At 40.8% G+C, this 22232-nt stretch overlaps 2 protein-coding genes across 4 annotated transcripts in view; both read left to right on the top strand.

Annotated features, from left to right (window-relative positions):
- Positions 1-15138, top strand: part of arl13a (ADP-ribosylation factor-like 13A) — a 30590-nt gene extending 15452 nt beyond the window's left edge. Inside the window, exons 1-10 of one of the 3 annotated variants that reach the window (XM_086023350.1) lie at positions 4251-4401; positions 7402-7518; positions 8558-8628; positions 9813-10065; positions 10749-10854; positions 10935-11128; positions 12585-12693; positions 12785-13055; positions 14471-14587; positions 14913-15138. In XM_086023350.1, the coding sequence (XP_085879476.1) occupies positions 4382-4401; positions 7402-7518; positions 8558-8628; positions 9813-10065; positions 10749-10854; positions 10935-11128; positions 12585-12693; positions 12785-13055; positions 14471-14587; positions 14913-14968 (1314 nt within the window). In that variant the 5' untranslated portion in view covers positions 4251-4381 and the 3' untranslated portion in view covers positions 14969-15138. Of the gene's footprint in view, positions 1-4250; positions 4402-7296; positions 7317-7401; positions 7519-8557; positions 8629-9812; positions 10066-10748; positions 10855-10934; positions 11129-12584; positions 12694-12784; positions 13056-14470; positions 14588-14912 lie in introns of those variants that run through there. The other 2 variants (XM_086023353.1, XM_086023351.1) reach the window with 2 other exon arrangements.
- Positions 15139-15690: 552 nt separating this feature from the next.
- Positions 15691-21992, top strand: tmem35a (transmembrane protein 35A). Its single transcript, XM_086023354.1, has 2 exons — positions 15691-15941; positions 18160-21992. Exons 1-2 carry the CDS (start codon positions 15822-15824, stop codon positions 18541-18543), a joined length of 504 nt encoding a protein of 167 aa, XP_085879480.1. The 5' UTR covers positions 15691-15821; the 3' UTR covers positions 18544-21992.
- Positions 21993-22232: the final 240 nt, after the last annotated feature.

Raw genomic sequence — 22232 nt, 5'->3', positions numbered from 1 at the left:
AACAAAAGTCTGGCATTACAGCCAGTGTGTGGACAGGGGTTTTGCACTGGTGCGTGTAGAGTGCCTCGTTTTCGTGACGTGGAAAAGCCCCATTGGTGGGACCTCGTCCAGCCATGGGAGGATTTAGCACATTTTTTCCCGTGGCTCAAACATGAAGTTACTATATTTGTAGGTTGAAGAGAAATGCTAGATGAAGTCGAAGTCATTTATGCAGCTTGTAGTAGAGGTCTTTGATTCACAGTTGACAGGTGGGCGGGGCATGATCGCTTTTCTAATCAAATTTTGCAGGGTTGTTAACAACACTCTTCTCTAGGGAGTGTCAAATTTATTTATGTTCACTTTTCATTGACTTAAAACGGTTAACGTAAAAAAAACAAACTGAGAGCTACACTTTGATATCCAACATATTCCATTATTTCCTCTGGGGGGAGGGAGGGGAGACTGACCACAGAGATCACTCCAAACATGCTATCTGCTTCCTGTCAGATTTAATCTCAGTAAATGAGTTGCGCACGGTACTGAGGAGGAGGAGGAAGCGGACAACACAAATGAAGGCTCATCATTACTAATGCATGCGTTGCTGTGGGTCACTGACTCCAGACTGCAGAGGCGCTGTGCTCATGTAGGGCCGTGGGGGAAAGCGGAAGATGGAAATATCATTATAGAGTAGCAGACGTCAGGCTTGCGCGGTGCAGCCTTTGTTTGAGATCGTTGTAAAGCGGCCTCTGAATCAGGAGGTCAAGCCCGAGTGCGAAATCAACTGACAGGGGTCTTTGAAGCATGTTATGTGGAGCAATCAGGGGTGTGGCGGCTTTGCTTGACCGCAGCTGTTTTGGGTATGTGTGTGTGCGCGGGCGTGTGTGGGGGTGGGTGCGTGCGTGTATGGGTGTGTGTGCGCGTGTGTTTGAGTGTAGCCGTTAGCAGCAGAGGAGGGTGGTACCTGACTGGACATTAGTGTACTGATTTAATGAGATAAACAATCCAACCCTGAATCCACACTCAATATTTATGCACCTTAAGTATAATAACACTATAACTAATATTAGCATATATTACCATACAACTACATGCAACATTTTAATCATATTTTTACTTTTTAGATAAGACTTTCTATGTCTTTTAATTACACCTCAATGCTGCTCTTTGTTTTTGTCTGCACTTTATTGGTTGTCCTGTAGTGTATTGCCAAGACAAGCCTATACAGTATCTCACAAAAATGAGCATTGCCCTCTCACCTTTGTAAATTACTTAACAAAAGATAATGGATGGATAGAGGACATCCATCTTTCTAATTATCTATCTATCTATGGTCAATGGTGTCAAATCCCCCTATTGGGAGTGTACCATGGGTGTCCCGCAAGGTTCCATTCTAGGACCAGTTCTTTTTTCTCTTTACATCAACAACCTTGCAAATGCATTTGAAAACATCCATATACAAATGTATGCAGATGAAGCAGTAATATACACCCCAGCAAAAAATACGCAGGAAGCTGGCCATAGCCTTACAACTGAATTGGCCCATATTCAAGACTAGCTCACAAAATCATGTCTCCTTTTACATTTTAAAAAGACTGTCTGCATGATGTTTTGCAAACAAAACAATAAAATTGTCAATTCAAATGTATTTCTCAGAGGTGATGAGCTCAAACTGGTACAATAATCCAAGTCCCTTGGAGTGGTCCTGGATTCCATTCTTACTTTCAAAAGTTACATTATGAGAATTTCTAAAATAATCAAACTCATCCTTCACAATTCCAGATTTATTTGCTCATCTGTATCAATTAAGGCTGCTAAGATGTTTTTGCATGCTATGATGTTTTCACATATAGAGCATTGTTTTACAAAGTGGTCTCTCACAAATGAAACGACATTTAAATAAATACAGCCATTATATAAAAGAGCTCTAAAAATAGTCGCTAGAAAATAGATTTTGTACCATCACCATCAAATTCTGGAGACGTACAATCTTCTGAGTTTTGATCATTTTAAATATTTTAAATTTGCTTGTAATATTTATTAAATACTCCAAATATTTCATAAAATATATAAATAAGTTCCTGGGATTGAATGGCTGACTGTGAAAAGACATATAAATATGTCTTTGGAATTGAATAAGTTAAGGGAATTTGTAAAGGTGAAATCTATGTTGGCAGCTGAGCCACAAGCTCTGTGGTCAGAGGAGACTGTGAAGTGCCCTACAGATTTTTGGACAGTCGGTTCTGTCAGTCAGAGACTGTAACATCTGGAACACTGTACCACTGCCCCACTTTCAACATCTTCAAGACTGAATTAAAAAACCGGCTAAAAGCAAATCAGTCGTGTAAGCATTACTTGGACCGTGTAAGCATTACTTGGACTTTTAATCGTGTTTTTATTCATCTTCGTTACTTTGTATATTGTGCTTTTATAGTGTGCTTTTTTTCTCTCCATTTTTCTATCCATCTGTCTGTATGTCTGTCCGTCCGTCCGTTTTCTTCAGTATCACACATTGTATACTTTGAATGGTTAGTATGGATGATGTGGTATGAAATGGGTTTTTAAGTATAACTTGCTGTGAATTTCACTGCACAAATAAGGAAACACTTTGGAAAATTGTGCCTCGCTTTGATTTAGTGCACTGTAGACCGCCCCCTCCCCCCCAAAAAAGTCCGTGACTGTGATGCCATCTACTGGTAGTTCTCTTCACCTCAGTAAACTAATTGCATGACGTTGTGTAACTAGTTGATCCCCTCTTGCTGATGTGTAATCCTACTGTCCACAAATATACTGCAGTGCGTTAAGAGATACGATTATTATTTTGTTCTAATCAAATCACGACTCAAGAAGATATAAATGACTTGCCTGTCACTTTTGTTAGCAAGGGGTCTGGGGTCTTTATAAACAATTTAAAGTGTAAATGGGATGCAACAACTGAACAAATGTAATGTTTATTATTAGAAATTATTATGAACATGTGTGTGTGTTCGTCTGTTGTCACAGTTGTATGGCAGCCAATCCCTAGCTTTGATTCGTATGTTTTTAACATCATTATTATCATGCATCGTACTGGTAGGTGTTTCTAAGATTTTGGTTACCCTATTGACCCTTTGTTCCAAATGATTAAGCTGCTGTTTTTTTTGTGTTTTTTTTTCATTTTTGTATGTTGTTGATGCAGTTCATAGCGAATTTGTAAAAAAAAAATTAAAAAAATCTATCAGTGACCCGATTTATGACGTTTTCGAGATACAAACTGTGATTCGGCTGATTTTATTTGCTTTTACCTGCAAGTGAAAACTTGAGATACAAGCGCTGTATGATGGCAGTGAACTCAACACAACATTCCTAAGCAGCAGTTTAGCAAATAGTAAACTATTCTTCAAAAAATAGACTTCAAGCTGTTTAATGCCACTCCTTTAATGTCAAACCAAACATAGACCTAAAAGAATTAGATGTATTTATTTAAGACTTAAGAATGGCCCGCTAGCATAATGCGAACATGGAGTGGAAAACGGCATTGGCGTGCTAACCATAATCATCGATAGTTGCAGTTGCAGTGTTATTATCCTTCAAGCAACAGTTGAACACATATGATGGAGCAATGTGTACACAATATTGTAGACAATATGACAATACTCATATAGGCATACATGTGTATTCTTTATTCTTTGCAACAACAACAAGTAATATTATTGAAGCTTATTGAGTCACAGAGAATATGGTGGCTTATTTGTCTGTATGACTGTACATTCTTATAATGCCTGCCAGTGGAAGACTTCGCTGTACTTCTACTATTAGTAGTCTTTTTTTGTATGCACAAGTATCTGTAATTCTACTTTAGTGCAGGGTGTGACTACTTTTGCCACCTCTGTTTATTTAACATGAATGAATCCTGTATGCAGAATAATTTGGAACACAGTATGACCCAGTGTATCTCACTACAATCAATTGATTTATATTATATAACACTTACCGGTATGTCCATATACTGTATTAAGAAAGCCTGCCTCACATGTACACTGTAGGGTGCCACATGGGCATCTTCGTTGTCAAGGTGATGTCATTTTCCACCCAGTCTAAATGTGTCCATAAACGACATGGTGCCACTTTCAGACATCACGGGTCACACCATGAGACCCATTTAGCCCCCCAGTGGGCTAAACTAACCTAATAGAGATCCCCATTAAGTTACTTTAGTCTTGTTAAAGAGGAGAAACCATGTCATCCAATAGGCCGGGCTGATGGCTCACGCGGTGTCCCTGTGATTGGCTGCGAAACCAAAACACAGGGGCTGCGCCTCCCGCATGGGGTGAGCGGAAGCTTAGCGTGAGCCTGATTAAGTGTTGTAGCACTAACAAACATGCACTAACAAGATGTTAGTGCATTGGTGTACACAAACAATTGCATGGACGTAGACCTGCTTCTGTAAGTAATTTATTACATTTTACAATCGTTTTATTATTCAAATGTATCATTATAAATGAATAATTGTATGCAACAATCATCTGCTAATGTTCGGTTGGAGTCCACTATTGTATGTTTATTTGCTTAGATCAATAAGTGCACGGCTTGTTATTGCTAAGGCAATGCATGCATTTTGTCAAGGTTAATACTCAATACAGTATGTTTTGAGAAAGATAAAGTTAGTTTTATGTATAGGACCAACCAGCCACTTAATTAACTTGAGTGGGCTAATTTCATTTTAGTTGTTTGAAATTTAAGTGCAGGAATGAATACAGAAAAGTGAATGCTATTGAACACTTTTCATGAAATATTGACAGATTTGATGGATGTTTGGACTTAAACCACGATTGCACTTTAATGGCAGTTATTGGGAAAACCTTTAGACCAGGGGTCACCAACTCCTGTCCTCGAGGGCACCTATCCTGCAGGTTTTCCATCTCTCCCTGCTGTAACACACCTGTTAAAATGATCAGGATCGTTATCAGGCTTCTCAAGAGCTTGCTGATGAGCTGATCATTTTAACAGCTGTGTTACAGCAGGGAGAGATGGAAAACCTGCAGGACAGGTGCCCTCGAGGACCGGAGTTGGTGACCGCTGCTTTAGACCCCGTCCCCGTGGAAACAAGTTTGAGTGTCTTCGCAAAGTTTTTATCATTTCTATTTTGCTTCCACATATAACCGACATTTTGGAAGCTCGAATGTGGTCATTTTTGAAACCTGGTCTCTCAGAGTGAATACATTTGAAAACGCTTCCCTTGCATCAACCCACACAAACGTCTCCTTGTTTGCTTCACATTCCTGCCATTTTTGGCATCGCATTGGCTTCTTATTCTCTGTTTTTGCTGGCTTCCTGTGGCAGCATTGTAGTGCCACTTTAGGCCTGGCATGTACACTCCAGCGTTTCACCATCTGTGTGGACAAACACATTTCTGGAAACAAGTCATGTTTACAGGAAACTTTTTAAAAAGGAAAATATTTCCGCCATCTCCATGTGACATGGTTTAGGCTACTCTCCTGCAAAATGACAAGAATTAATTTTGGCCACTTTAGTTCTCAGTGGCTCTATTATGGAGTTACAGTGCATCCAGGAATTACTCACCTCAAAAATGTAAAAAATGTGAAAAAATAAATGTAAAAAAAAAAAGGATAACTTCTGAAATCAGAAGCCAGTAAAAAAATATTCGCCTATTTTAAGAAGGAGTAAAAAATGCTTGGAATATATCAATGTTATTAAAAGTGAAGAAAATGTTGATGTTTTAGCAAGAAACATGAAGTACACATGCACAGCATGATTTGCCTTCACGGGCCACATGAAATGATGCGGCGGGCAGAATCTGGCCCCCTGGCTTTGAGTTTGACACTTATTCTCTCAATGAATAAAAGTTGCACATTAGCACTATGACTATACGAGCTTATTTGCAAATATTTCTATTGCTTTGACACAGAACCCGTTCTCATTCGCTTGTATGGTGACCTAGCGTCAAAGCAAATGGGTCAACTCGTTAACAACACAGGAAAAGCAGGCCACTCTAAACTGGCTTTAGCAGATTATACAAAGACATGACAGATGCACTGGAATGAAAGACCTGCCAGTTTGTGTGTGTGTTTGCGTGTGTGTGTGTGTTTTGTTGTGGTTGTTTTTTTCTGCTGACCTCAGACACTTGCTGTGTAGTACACACTAGATGACCATACACCCCTAAAACAGAGCAGTGTCTCATGCGTATGCAGCACTTGGAAGAAGTTACAGTTGGTTGCTGTCATTGAGAGCAATTTCAGGACGTTTACATGTTTTTCAGAAGCCCTCTTGGAATTGCTGTGCAAAGATTTGCCTTTTGGGGGGCTCGACAAGGCTGGAAACGCAGCACTTTTGATGGGCACGTGTATCCTGGTGAAAATGTGTCGATTCTTGGGATGCCCAACACCAGCCCACAAAACCCGCTCACAAGCAACCCTGGAATGTGAGACCAAATTCAACCCCGACACCAATTTGACTGGTCCACCTTAAATAGGACACATGAAAGACCATCAAAATCCATGCCCCAAATTGAACAGGAAGTCAGCCATTTTGGTTTGAAGAAGCCATTTGGGGTGATTTTCAGGATCGTACTTTGACCACCTCCTGTTAGGGAACTCATCCAAATGAACGCCTATGCCATGTAATTTGAGCAGAGCATGGCATAAGATTTTGTTGATCAATTCAAGAAGAAAAAAAAAATCTTCATTGTACAAAATATATAAACTCCAAGTCAGATGAAAAAAAAGTGTTAGTTTCAATTAATGTTTAGAAGGATGTTCCTGATATACCGTAATCTATTTCATGTTACAGTGGTGCTCAGGTCCAATAAGAGCATAAAAGCGTTAGAGGTAATTGTGGTGCTCACAAGGGATCCGAAATTTTTGGTTTTATTTATTCATTTCTTTTAGCCATTCTTGGATTTTAGTTGTTTTGTCAAGGATTGTTACAGGTATTTCCCCCACATTTTCCCATTTTTATCCTATCTCAGTATTAAAAAAAAAGACATTTATAGGTTGTGTGAGGGGAGGGAGGTAACAGGTGTCGTACACGTGAACACATATTTGATTTTGTTTTTTGCTTAGCTGTGATTGATTATGCATTTCCTTAAACCAACTAGGTTGCATCTCAATAAATTAGAATATTGCATAAAACTTGATTTCTTTCCGTAAGTACTAAAATAAATTTGGTTTTCCCATGATCTTCTAATCTACTCAAATTCATAGGTAACTCTCATCATGTATTTAGGCAAGAGACAGCAAGATTTAGTGACCTCTGTAAAGGTCACACAAATACAAGGCGGAATCATCAGGGACATCATCCAGGTTTATCTCTCATCTCTCAAAGGCACCCACTAATGAAATGTATATTTCAAATGATCATATGAGAGCATTTCACTAGTTGTTATGTAATAGTAGTAGTAGTAATCATGTCCTCTTGTGTTGCCAGATACCGCTTGCAGAGAAAATGGTGGCCACTGTGCACACCTTGCTCACCTCAAGACAACATGTTCAACCTGATGAGCAACTGCTGCACCTGGTTCTCCAAAATCCAGGAGCCTATAAGGTGATCTTAATTGGGATGCATGTCTAGTATATTGTCTCTGTCATTTGAAAAACACTTATCTCCATTTTTTTTCCCATTTTCTTGTTTCTACCTGAATCATGTTTCCGCGTTACAGAAATCGCATTAAAGTGAAAATTAAAAAAGTTTCCAAAATTGGAGATACGTGTTTTTCACAGGACAGCGACGATACTATAAGAATGCTTGTTTTTGACTGATGCTGCAGTGCATGTAAATGACATTATTCTGAGCAGTCTATACAGTGGTGCCTCCAGATAAAAGTGAATGAACTTGGTGGCAGTGAACTCAGTTTACTCCAAAATAAACAGCAATTTGGCAAATAGTGAACAACTCTTCAAAAAAGGCTCCAAGCTGTCTATTACCACTACCATTTGAAGTTTAGTGTCAAACTAAACATGAAACAAAGACAATTATACCTTGAGTATTTCAAATAACCACACAGCATAGCCTTCATTTTGCTACCTTGATGCTAACGCTAATTGGCATCTATGTTGCAGTAGACAAAGAGTACAGCTATTACCGTATATTCTTTATCTTCTGCAAATTATGACTATTATTAGTGGCATTGCCATACTGACGAACTGAGAAGAGCTGAGACGTCTAGTTACTGAGCAGTATCTGTCTATCTTACATTGCCCCCAGGTGGCCAAGCCAGGCACAGCAGAAAGAGCAGCACAATGGCCATTCAATTGATGCAGTGCGACAAATACTGTTGAATTCCTTTTGATTTTATTAAATAATGCAACTACTGCATGTTTGTATAAAGTACAATATTATGGGGTGTTATTTTCCCCTCAGTCAAATATACATTAGAACAATTTCTGTTTTTAGGAAGGTTAGAATGGATGAATCACATTTGCATTCATTTTAACGGCAAAAGATGATTTGAGGTACTCGTATCTCAAGTCACCGAGGTATTGGTAATCTTGTGTAGCTTAATGAATCATTCCATTCGTTGAGTCTCATCTTAACTTTTCTAACTGATTTGATTTCAATGCCAAATATTTTATTTATTTCTTAGGCGAGTGACTGTTCTTGTGGTGGGTCTTGACAAAGCAGGAAAGACGTCCTCCATCCGAGGGATGTTAAGAGGTATCCAACAATGACTTTGTAAATTCTTCGCACGACATAAAACATGATTTCTTCATCACCTCTTTGGTTTTTCCTTCTAAATACTGTGTTTCCACATGTGGTAGCTGTGGGGTCCATGTCTCTTTTGGTCATTGGATGTTATGATTGGAAGCAGATGTGAAAAACCTGGTTATTTTGATTTTCATTTTACAGTACAAAAACCAAAATGGAAATAGAGCTTGATTTCCAAGGTAGTTGTCTGGAACGAGTAAGGAGAAGTCTAAAGCCAATTTGATGTTTAATTTTCAATTATAAAACGAAAATGGAATACAGCACGCCTCGAGACACAAATAAATCGAAATACGGCTCGTATGTTGTTATCCTTTCGGCTTTCCCCTCAGGGGTCGCCACAGCGAATTAAGTGCACGCACGATTCGCATAATTGATATTTGTTTTAAATTACCGGAAGTTGTCACCGACACCATTTCTCAAACTCACCAGGAGATGGCGATATGTACTGTAATGCTCCAGCTCCAGCCTAAATCCACAAACGCTACGAAATAATAATAATAATAAAAATAATAATAATAATAATAATAATGATAATAATAATAATAATAATAATAATAATAATAATAATAATAATAATAATAATAATGATGATACTACTACTACTACTACTACTACTACTACTACTACTACTAATAATAATAATAATAGCAATAATAATAATAATAAAGACATATTAATTTTAATTAACCATTGAAAATCAGACATTGCTTTTGAACTGTGGTTCAGCAGATTTATCTTAAATTAAAAAAAAAAACGAACTCATGAAACAGGCCTGGACAAAAATGTGGCGGTTAAAGACTATGGTGACACACTGGTAAGATTGCATTTTCTTTTAAGCTGGTAATAAGCAACAAAGACATTGTGAGAAAGCTGCCATTGTAGGCTAAAGATAAGAACAGACTATTTAAAGACACTTGTCATTAAAGACACCAGACTCTGAGGTATCAGCAAAGGTGTTCAAAGTGAACAGTACGGGTCTGCACCTGAAATCACATTTTTAATTATTAAACTAATTATTAAAGTAAGGTAAAAATACTCTTTTGTTTTCACTTTTCTGTTTGTATTGACAAGTTTCCTGTTTTGGAGCTGTTGAATTCACGTGTGTCTCTTCTATCCCCTCCTACCCCCTCCAGTCCCGCACGCCGTGGAAGGAGGCCCCACCCAAGGCTGCGTGAGGAGTGAGATGCGGGTGGAGAACTACCTGGTCACCCTGCTGGATGTGGGGGGCTCAGCAGAGTCACAGGGGGCCTGGAGGGAGTATTATGGGGAGGCACACGGTGTCATCTTCGTGGTGGACTCCAGCGACCGGCCGAGGATCAAGGAGGTCAAGGAGGTCCTGGCTGACCTTCTCAAGCAGCCCAGAGTGGCAGGAAAACCCATCCTGGTGTAATTATATGCCCTTTTCTTTTCATTTCTTTCTTTTTTTTTAATTTTTAAAAATTTTTTAAATGTACACTTCTATAAACTATTCCATATCGCTGGCATCGGGCCAAAACCTTGTATCTAAAAAATGGTCACTTTTCAGGAGACCCCAAAATGGCAGGTTTGTTCAACCATTAGCATTGCATTGTGAAAGAGAGCAAGTCTTTTTCAACACTTTAGATTGGTCAATCATGTGCAAAAATAACACGCATGCGACATCACACAAATAAACAGTAAAGATTTTTGAAAAAAGTTTAAATTCACCAAAATGTGATTTATAAGGTTTTTGCCCGATGCCAGTGATATGTGCAAAAGCGCCCTTTTTTTCCCCTGGAGCACTTGCCCCCCAAAATGTGTGTGCGCGCTACTGCTGTGCGCATGGGTGGAGTTTTCTTTCTTTTGGTATTTTAGCTAGACTTTGCGCCAATAGAATTTGGTGTAACGGTGTGTTTGGATGGAATTTAATGTTTTCCCATCCCTGATGCATCCCTAATTTGCATCAAAATCAGGGCGTTACACAGCGCACGCCCGAGCACGCCGTGCTTGACATGCGGAAACAGAAATTAGACTCGCTGGAATTCGTGCATGTCATTGGCACATAAACTGCACATGAGACTCAGTCCGTGCATCGGTGTTCGTCTTTGCAGCTTGGCGAACAAACAAGACAAAATGAATGCCCTGCTGGGAAGTGAGCTGATCGAGATGCTCTCCTTGGAGAAGCTAGTCAACCAGAGCCGCTCTGTGTGCCATATAGTGAGTCCCACAGTAACATGATCCCTGACCACTACCTAACTAACTAACATATACCGACTATGATCCCTTCTCCCCACAAGGAGCCTTGTTCAGCCTTAATGGACCTACGGCGCTGGTCGGACAGGAAGGCGTTACGGGGCCTTCGCTGGCTGCTGCGAGCCGTCTGTCTGGATTACCCAGGGCTGTGCACCCGTGTGGCCCAGGACAGCAAGAAGCCTCTGGAGCCCAGAGAAAGGAAAGCAGAGAAGATGAGAAGAGGAACCAAGAGCGAACGGTGAGTCACACTTCATGCCACTACATTATGGATACCTCCACGCTCTGATGAAATGAATGAATGAAAAATACACAGAACAAGGCTTGGTTTTCATTGATGCCTGTCAAGGCGATAGTCTTTTAACTGTTTTATTGTGGTTGTGGAAGTGCGCACTTTAAGAAGTAAAGATCGAGATTACATTACAAAAATATAAAAAAAATCGGGACCAAACAAAATTGTCACAAAAAGTATACATTCCGAATGATGTGGTCTCAGAGTACTCACAAATATTTTTCTGTTTAATTCATCCATCCATTATCTATACCGCTTATCTTCACAAGGGTCGCGGGGAGTGCTGGAGCCTATCCTAGCTCTCTGTGGGCGGTAGGCGGGGGACACCCTGAGCTGGTTGACAGCCAATTGCAGGGCGGCACACAGAGACAAACAAACATTCGCACTCACAATCACACTTAGGGGCAGTTTGGCGTGTCCAATCAACCTACCAAGCATGTTTTTGGAATGTGGGAGGAAACCGGAGTACCCGGAGAAAACCCACGCAGGCACGGGGAGAACATGCAAACTCCACGCAGGGAGGCCGGGGCCAGGATCGAACCCACAACCTCTGAACTGTGAGGCGGACGTGCTAACCAGTCGACCACCGTGCCTCCCCTGTTTAATTCAACACAATGCAATTATCTTTCATATGGCTCCGATTTCCAATCACGTGATTTGGTCAGGATATCCCTAGTCATTTTTCATAGATAATAAAGAATATACAGTACAGTACGCCTGTGTGAATATTATATAATCTCACTACCGTACGTGGGTTGCTCCAGAATTTGTGTTGAATATCCGTTGTTTCTAAAACAATGATAAGTATCAATGCTAACCGCTATCTTGTCAATGGAATTTTGCAGTGTTAGCATTAAGCTAAGTGGGCTCTCCAAAGACAAAGTTGTGGTTATTTTAAATGCACAAAGTGTAATTCTCTTTGTTTTATGTTTAGTTTCATGGTAAGCATCAGCTAACCTTGGAATGAAAATAAACTGCTTCAGCTTTTTTTTTTTTTTTTTTTATGAATTGTTCCATATTTGCTAAAGTGCTGCCGATTGTGAAGTCAACGCAGAAACTGGCTAACTGACAGCTCTCGAAAAACTCTTAAGTCAGGGTACTCATATCTCAAGGTACAGTTGTACTCTACCTTCCACCCACATTCCCCAAAACATTCATTGGAATGAAAAACATAGGTTTATTGAAGATTCTAAATTGTCCATAGGTATAAATCTAAGTTTGGAAGGTTGCTTGTTTATAAGTGCCCTAAGATTGACTGGCGACCGGACCAGGATGTACCTCAGCAGCTGGGATAGGAATGGAAAATCAATGGATGGATGGAGAATGTGCTTATCTGATGTATAATGTGACATTAACTGAAACCTTAATGTGACTTAATGTTATCCATCCTCACATGTAACCCTAGCATAAGATCCAGCAAGTCAGACCTCCGGCATGTTCACAGACCAAAGGACAAGGAGAAAATGACCAATAGTGAAGGAAAGTTGCAGCCTATTCAGAAAATAATGCAGAAGGTGAATAAAGTTTGGACCGGACTACTTTAAATCTGCCTTATCTCTGACCAGTCATACATGAATTATGGACAAGATGAATTGTAATTGACAGGAGAATACCTTAAAAAAGAAGCTGAAGAAGTCCACCAGGAGGAAGAAAAGGCCGATCAAAGTCAATAAAGACAGACAAAATGAAGAAGCAGTGAGCGAGAAGGAGGAAGAAGAGGCCAGTAAAGCGGAGACTGAGAACGCCGGCCATGGAGAAAAAAACAGTGGCACGCTCATCCTCCCCAGTAAGGGAAGACACACACAGAAGGGCAAGGTGAAAGAGGAGACACCGGATGCGCCTGAATCACCACACAATGATGAGAAGCCCCTCAGAGGTAAGGCCAGGATCATATTTTTAATTAATTAACATTAAATAAATTTTAAGTTTAATTTTACAAAGTATCTTTTAGTGTTTTTTGTTATTCTATAGTTCTTGAATGCTAAAAATGTTTTGTGTTTTTTTTATGGTGACTTGTATAGTGCATTGTTTTTAGCATGTATCATAAACACAATTATGAGCCCCTCTTCCTTTAATTTTTTTTCTTGTACATGGTCATAGCTGGAACATGTTTGGACATCGCTGGTTTAATGATTTTATTACTTATTACTTATTATGATTTCAAACACATCTTATGACATTACCCGTAAAAAATAATGTATGTGTACATGTACATGCAGCAAAGACTTCTTGTAACTTCTTCTGCTCACAACCCAGGCAAAACGTAACTCCTCCCCTACCTACTTACAAAGCCTACCTACTTTGTACAAAGCTTGACTTTCATTGGAGACGTATCGCTGCAACATACACTTCCCTCACACCAATGTACTACTTTTGTATTTGACAGGGCTCTGGTGCCATCTTGTGGCAACTAAGGGCATTTCAGAAAGTGCACAAAAACCACAAATAATTGAGTGTTTCAGTGGAAAAACTAGGTATAGGTTCCATGTAAAAAACCCTGGGCACAAATAAAGTCTTCAGAATTTGAATTAGGTGAATGTGTAAAAAATAAAATGTGAATATGCGGGGATTACTGTACAGTCGTCTTTCGTCATATCGTGCTTAACTTTTGGTGGCTTCACTATCATGGATTTTTATACAGTATATATCACATTTTATATTGCGGATTTCAAGATTTGTTGCTGTATCATGGGATTTTGGAGTGATTCTTTTTTCACATGACTGTTACAGCAGCATAAATTACACAACTGCATTTCTACTCTAAAGTAAAAATCATCAGTTAATTGAATATAGAGCCTTCTACTGCTCGTTAGGACGAATTGTTAACCCTTCAACTGTGGTCAAGGATAGGCAAAGCTGCTTGTGCACTTTCACTCACTTTACTGAACACAGGCTACAAAATAAACAAAAGCACATATTCACACTTGACCTGCCGCTTGCCACCTCTAACGCTGAGTCACTCAACATAGAGTGTCTAACGGTTGGCTGCTTATCGGCCAGCTATGTCTACATTCACTGAGTCCGACGTCCCTCAACAGTTTAGGCCCAGCCTTTTAAAGTCAAACGCATTCAGTCACAGTCACAGATACAGTATACTGTAGAACGTGAGGATTGTGACCCCAAGTGGACAAAAATAATACAGCACCTCGCATTCATATTGCATTGGTATTATTCATAAAGCTTCATAATGTCTAAAAAGCAGATTTTGCCTGTCGCAGGGGTGGTCTGGAACGTAACACCTGCAATAAACTAAGGATTACTGTACTGCAATGTAATAATTTGTCTGTGCAGCCAAGGGGGAAAAGAGGAAAAAGAACAAGGGTGTGAAAGTTAAAAGGAGGAACAAAATCAACACTGAAGGAACATCTGGAACTTCCTCTCAACCTGTGGATCTCTCTGCCACATTTGGTAAGAATTACCCACTCCCCCATCAGACACAAATCACTGGCGTTGGGCCAAAACCTTGTACCTCTGAATTAAGTCACTTCTCAGGAGCCGCCAAAAATTGCAAGTTTGTTCATCCAGTACCATTGCATTGTGAAAGAGAGCAAGCCATTTTCAACACTTTAGATTACCGTCGTCAATAATGTGCAAGAGTAACACCCACGGGTGTGGACTGACCAATAGTATCGATATATGAAATTCACCAAAATGTGACTTCTGAGGCTTTGGCCCGACGCCAGCAAAATTTAAACATGTTGTATTTTCTAATAAATATCTTGTCTCCTCATAGATCTTTACCGAAAAGCCATATTGGCTCTTAAGGAACGTCAAGATCAGGGACAATGAGAAAAAAGCACTGCTTGTTTGACATCACTTCATCCCTCCACTCACCAAAACGGACAGAACACATTTCAATGCATAAATGTCAATTTCCCACTGGATATGTGAGTCTTTCAAATGGGACATTCGATCATGTCGTGGGGGTATATTGTTTAATTAAACAAATCCAAACTGTATGTAAGTATGGTCAAATGTATTTTTAATGTTACATTTTCTAATAAAATTACAAGACTTTGGATGGATGAAAGAATGAGTGGATGCTGGATTGATGGATCAATGGAGTGATGTGTGGGTGGGAGCGTTGGATGCATGGAAGCATGAATAGATCAATGGATTGGTTGGCTTTATTGGTTGGAAGGATGATGGATGGCTTGATGGACAGATTGGTGGCCGGATGGATAGATATAGACTGGGGGTGCACCCCTAGTCTATCCTCAAGGGCCAGTACCGCAGTATCCTGGGTGTTTTATGTCTCCCAGCTCCAACACACCCGATTCAAATGATCAGGATCAATATCCAGCTTCTGCAGAGCTTGCTGTTGAACTGAACCGTCATCAAGCAGCACAAGAAGGCAAGCCCAGTTACCGGTACTTACTGTTTTCCCATTTGAATGGCATGGCCTATCCGTGTTTTTTACAAAATGATTACAATAATCATGTCTTTAATTAGCGTTTGCTAACCCCGTCGTAAAACAAGGAAATACCGCAAATCGGCTACTGTCTCTTTAAGCAGTAGTGCGCGCTCCCGCGGAAGACGAGCAGGTTGTCGGTGCGGGATCACTATTTGGCAAGGCACCCAGGCAGTAGCATCCGGTTCAACGACTCCCATTCATCGCAAACCCCGACTGGACTGCTCAAAAATGCCCTCACCGAGGACCATAACCATCGTGGCCCTTTCCTTCGCCCTCGGCTTGTTCTTCGTCTTCATGGGGACCATTAAGCTGACGCCGAGGCTCAGCAAAGACGCGTACAGCGAGATGGTGAGTGAAGGAGAGGTGGGGGAAGGCCATTGTTCTGTGGATGCTGACCCAAATATTCAACTAACCGCAAAATAACCGCTTACCTTCTCTTTTACGCCACTATTATCTCGTTATATTCTCCAAATAGACCTTATCCTTTAAACATCCTCGCTGGAAAATGGCATAAACTAAACGCCGGCCGGGTTGTACGACTACCAACACATCAGCATACAAACTAGGCCGTACAGGTGTTAGTTTTTCTCGGTGGTTTGGCAAATTTCTTGAAGCAAAATTATATTCTTAAAACTAAAGTATCATTTGTCCAAATAGTCTTTCAGTTCTGTGCAACAATACATGTCCTTAGCAAAAGCGCGCATCCCTCCCAATACTGTTCACATATGCCTCAAACTATATCTCTTTCTCCTATAAGGAGTCAGTACCAGTAAATCTGCAACGATACTTCTCAATTGCTTTGGCTCATTTGCATTCCTTTAGTGGTTTTGCCAAAATTAACCTGGATGGTTCAGCACAACACCATGGATCATCTACAAAATCCCATATCTCTCCCCAAACAGTTTACTTATGTGTCAAAACTAAATTCCTTTCTCATGTAGTCAGTGACCCAAAAATGCGTTGTCCCTTTGGCATTGTGCACGCAATGCAAGTCAAAATGCTGACATGTTTTGTCACTATGTTAGAGGTCAAGCTAATAGAATATAAGGATGTATCAATCTGAGAGAGAGAGAAAAAAAGTATTTCCCTTCTATTTAAAAAAAACAAAAAAAAAAAAAACAGCATAGTTTTGTCTTTTCATGCTGGTCGTGTTGATGTCACCAGCATGATCAAAACAGCAAGAACGAAACAAAACGGTCAAGATTTGAACAGCCGAACCTTTTTTCACCGGGCAATCTGCTCTATAACCTGAGCGACAGCCGCCCAGCAGGATGGCCCAGCCAGGAGCTGCTGCTAGCTGGTGACCAGCTGGTCTTGCTGGTGTTACCAGCTACCTGCACGGCAACAACAGCATGGTGGGCTTGCTGGATGGTTTTGCCTCAGTTGGTAGAGCGTGTTATCCACTGAACCAAGGTTCAACTGTTTGAAACTTGGCTGTTTTGTTTGGCTAGGTCTTGAATAATTCCACCATGGGATTCACATTCTCAGGTTTGAGAATTTATTCCCCTGCGTACGCGCGGCCGACAACGGCTGCACTGCATCACGTGACTGACATGTTGTGCTACACGTCTGAAATTGTTGCTGCACCTAGAATGTAGAATTATTTGTCACAATTGAGAAGAGGATCCGCACCATGCAGCTTGTTGCTGCTGCTGAGAAGCTAGCTAGCTTGGCCTTCTTGATCGATCTCACAAAACAATTAAATGCATCATCTAGTCATGTAGGCCCCTTTGTTCTAACAGGCATGATCTCCATTGTTGTCGGCTGTCGCTGTCACTTTGTTCATTGTTTGAGTACGCTCGCGACTTCCGGTAAGAGACTAACGGTAAAATGTTGCCATTTGTTACAGCGGATTGTGTTTCATGGAGCGGTTTATTTAAAATAGCAACGTGACAAGTGAGTGCCGTCTTTTCTAAAAAAGCATGGAATGAGCACTTCAAGCACCTCTAAAATCCTCCCATAACATAAATATACTCATGAAAAAAAAAGTTTATGACTGAAGTACATTCCTATTCTACTGCCCACATTGCTTTTCTCAAGAATAATGTTTCAGTTGTGCTATTTAAGTCAAGTTTTTAGGTCAAGTGACGCTTCAAACTTTTGAAAAAAGCCTCACGGTCAAATTGTATGATCTTATTGGTGGAAATTTTTTAGCTGAAAATAACGACGTTATACTGTTTTACTCTAATTTGAAGGAATTTTTGGGCCAGATTTTCTAGAAGGTAATATCACACAAAAAAGAATCCCCAGAAAGGCCATTTTTTCCAACACAAAAAACTCAATTTCTTCTGAACCCTTTATCCAATTTTCGAAATTATGGTGGATTGTGCCCATGTTGAAGTGGCAACTCCAACCAGACTCAACATTTTGATGGGTTATAATTTTTAAGATATCTTGTCACTTGCAGGGTTCAACATTAACAGTGGCCCAGGGCCATTTTGTGACTGTCGAGTCACCGGAAGTTCACTGACACCAGAATTACCAAGTCGAACTCTTTTTTTTACCTCTATTAGCCTTTAAAAAAAAACAACGTTTTCTCTAATTTGTCCCATGTGATTTCCTCTAGAAACGGGCATACAAGAGCTACGCCAAAGCTTTGCCAGGCCTGAAAAAGATCGGCGTGACCTCCGTGCTGCTCCGCAAGATCATCGGCTCCCTGGAGGTGGCCTGCGGCGTGGTCCTGACCCTGGTGCCGGGTCGGCCCAAGGACGTGGCCAACTTCATGCTGCTGCTGGTCATGCTGGCCGTGCTGTTCTTCCACCAGCTTGTAGGCGACCCCCTCAAGCGCTACGCCCACGCGCTGGTCTTCGGCATCCTGCTTACCTGCCGGCTGCTCATCGCCCGGCAGAGCGATGAGCGACCAGAGAGGGAGGAGAGCAGGGAGGAGCTGCAGCCGCAACATCAGCAGCATGTCAACGACCAGGAAAAGAACAAGGTCAAGCAGTCTTAAAAACAAAGCATTTTTTTGCGCTGCAGCTACAGTGAAGGGAATCATTGATATTTTTAACACGCATACTGGTGGTTACTCATCTCCTCGACATGACTGTGGACAATCATCCCTGTGGACATGAGCTCACGTCATTGTCTTGTCCCATTCTGAAATTACAGACAGTTCAGTGTTCCCCCGCTACATCGTGGATTTCTCAAGGGATTCAGTTTTTATGTGTTTTTACAGTAAACAGTAGCACCTTGACTTAAGAGCACCCCAACTTGGAAGTATTTCCAGCAATGAGCCATCGCTTGGTCGATTTCTTGCATCAGATGCGTCACCATTTGAGTAAAGTGTAAAAAAAAAAAATGCAGCAATTAACTTGTTCACCGACAGCCGTTTTCAAAGCAGAGTTCCCCATATTTCCGGCCATTCTGGAGCATTTCGACTGCTCTTTCAAGACCACAGCAAAGTTGTGCTCACTGTTTATCCGCATTTGTCACTTCACATTTGTACTCCGTGCGCTGATTCGCAAGCTAACAGCCAATCAGAGTGACCAAATGTCACGACTCATGACGCTGATTCAACATGCTAAAACGCCCACCAGACGCTTCTTGATGAAGTCTGATGTTACGACGGTGTTCGCTACACCAATCAGACGGCGCAATCAGACGCCCCAACGCTTACCAACGTCCGACGTCGTTTTGGTGTATCTAGGCCTTTGGGGTGAAAGAGGGTCTGAAAATATCTGGCAGTGAATGAATTAAGCGCATCCCTGCAAGGGTGCATGCATGGCCAATGACGGATTACACCCTTCCATCACACCTTTTGTCTACAGTCTGACTATTCTTGTCTTGGTGTGCTGTGTTTTAAAATAATAATCGAAAATAGAATTAGAGGCATAAGATGGGGTCAGAAAAGGGTGATTTCTCAAAAGATATTTTTAATAATATTTTACTGTCACGACAAAAAAAAACAAAAAATTGTTTGTTTTTTTAACTGCAAACTCGTCCTATAAGTAATAATTTTTTGTAAATGTATTTGTTCGCAAGGAGTTCAGAGGCATTTGAAGTGCTTATTCCATGTTTTTTCTCCATAGATAACACAAACATGGCGGCCACTTGCCACGTTACTAATACTACTATGAAATGTGCAGTGAGCAACGCTGACTCACCGCATTGTTAAAGTCAAACATCAGTTTGGCGTTTTTGCATGCTGTTTGCCGTTTCTTCCATGAACTGTGTCATCTGTTCTCACAATCGTGAAACGCATCTTCTATTGCCAAGGGGCCCCAGCCCCATCTGGTTGCACATTAGCATCCCAGAAGCTTTCTCAGGCTAGGTTCACGCCACAGGTCTTAATGCTCAATTTGGATTTTTTGAAAGAAAAAAAACCTGATTTTTTTTTTGTGTAAGCGTTCATATTGCATTATAAATGTGACCTCAGTCTTGTCTGCTGTTTGAACACATGCGCCGCCAAAGTGACCCGCATGCGCAGAAGAAGCGACAACGTCACTCCCATACACATGGTGTATGTGGAAGTAAATGTGGTCGAGCGTGTCGGGGCATTTATACAGTGAAGCGGTTAGGTAGTAGGTAGGAATAAAGACAGTATTTGGGGGAAATTATGAGGCGAGGGCTTAATATCTCATTTCTTGAAGACATCACTAACGGTGACGTCAGGTAACCATGCTTAAAAAATGAATCGATCTGAACCGTGGCTGAATTACTACTATCACCATAAATGTCCACTTTATGCTTCATGTTTCAAGTGGGATTAAATTAAAGTCAAATATAAAGTCAACAGTATTTCTCAAAACAACTTGTGGCACAAGCACATTCGATCGCCCTGCTGCCAGCACTTTTCCTCTGCCCGCACGGAGCACATTTTGGGCTCCATATGATGTCAATGTTGGGCATATGCGATATATATGTTTAGACCGCGGCCGTATTGAAAAAAAATGAGATGCGTATCTGATTTAGGACAACCCAGGTCGGATTTGAAAACATCGGAATTGAGCCGTTCTGATACATCTGTTACAGGTCGCATATGAGCAAAAAAATCAGATTTGGGTCGCATTTGCCTGCGGTGTAAACCTAGCCTCAGTCTCTCTTGCTGTCACACCAGGCCACTTCGCCAACAAGCTTGTACAGTCTTCTTCATCATGCAGCAGGGCAGCGTTTGGAAACCTGTTTATGTGTTTGGGAGACACACAGAACCGCAGTTGCTGTCCTCCGGGGATAGTGCTTGTCATCCGTTGCCACCTATGGTGCGAGTCAGTAGCCAAACAAACAACAGAGAGACGGGGGTTGCGATGTAGCGATGGCTGCATTTATGCCACTCATTCCCTCTGCTCATTAAACTCAACTCAAGATGTTTCTCTTTGCGATCAATTGCTCCTACACACAGCTTAGCACAAACACTTTGGTAATTTTCTCTCAGGCAGCCCGTCCCTACCTCACTCGTGCGCACTCCAACCCGCAAATGGCTGATATGAAGATTCAGTATGAGGGCGGACTCAGACTGTTTAATTGGTCCAGTGTGACGAGTTTTCTAATGTCATTGGTCTGATGTAACGAGACTATCGGTAAATCTATTGGTGGTAGCATGAAGCTCGTCAGTAAAAATTCGTAAATAAACCATTTCACATTAAAAGCTGCAGGGTTCAAAACGTGGGGAAAAAAAGTAGTGGATTATAGTCTGGAAAGTACGGTAATCGTAGAAACGTCCACAGCAGTGAATGTGCCAAGTAGTGTAATGCCCTGGCATGTGGGCAAGGAGTCCCACAGTTGCTGTTTAGTAAATGGGACCAAAGAGTCAAACACAAAAATGCAAAATGGGAACACTCGCAAGGAGCAACCACAACTCCTGAAGTCATTAAAAAAAGAAATTGCAGGCCTGAAAATGTTTTTTATATCCATGATATAGCTGGACCGCGATTGGATAACCATGATGTAGCTGGGGATTCATGTTTACTTACAAATGTACTTTTTTTTTTAGTGTGAAATCTGGGCCTCTTTTGTTGAACTCAAAGCTATTAATCTGTTGTATGTATGTAAGCAATGGTTGGGAATCACTGAATGAGAGCATGTTTCTTTCGGTGGACATTTCAGGTCATGAAAGGATTTTTTCCTCAATAAACATCAAATCATTCATGACATATCCACAACATCCGATGCAGAATATCTTTAGAATTAAACATAAACATTAGGCTTATTATTCTCTACCCCCACCATTCCCCCTGCCACGTTTTTAGTATTCACAGAAGTGTGCATGTTCCCAAATGTAAATGACAAAGAAAATACCTGTTTCTCCAGTTACAATACTATCTTTTATTTATTGTCGGTTACAAATGGAATTTTGTAAGTGCTATGTGTTTGTTCTTTGTAAGAGGAGTATTGGGTGATTTTTTGTTTTGTTTTGTTTTAAATGTACCTAAAATGCTCAAATAAAGACCCTGATTATTTTTTTCTTCTTCATTTGCAGTTTGTGGGCATCGATTGTATAGTACACAGAGCTGGGCATACTGTCTGACTATGTGACGGACCGGTCCGTCCATCCGCCTATGATGGCGATAAACGATAGATGGGAAAACGTAAAAAAATAGACAGACTAAGCATAGGCAGAAGCACATTTATTCTGTATATCTAAACGTCTATGGATGCTTCAGGCTTCCGTTTCTCGTTCGCCGTGGTGAGGCTTTTTGACTG

This window comes from Filicampus tigris, chromosome 2, assembly GCF_054856515.1.
Source record: "Filicampus tigris isolate MCC_2025a chromosome 2, RoL_Ftig_1.0, whole genome shotgun sequence".
In the NCBI taxonomy this organism is placed as follows: Eukaryota; Metazoa; Chordata; class Actinopteri; order Syngnathiformes; family Syngnathidae; genus Filicampus; species Filicampus tigris.
Note: the sequence above shows the minus strand (reverse complement) of the source record. Positions and strands in the feature narration are given on the sequence as shown.

What these genes read in the sequence shown, in the direction of transcription:
- tmem35a (XM_086023354.1), top strand. Translation starts at nt 15,822, where the DNA reads ATGCCCTCACCGAGGACCATAACCATCGTGGCCCTTTCCTTCGCCCTC. An exon ending in AAGACGCGTACAGCGAGATG is followed by an intron (nt 15,942 to 18,159) that starts GTGAGTGAAGGA and finishes GATTTCCTCTAG; the next exon opens with AAACGGGCATACAAGAGCTA.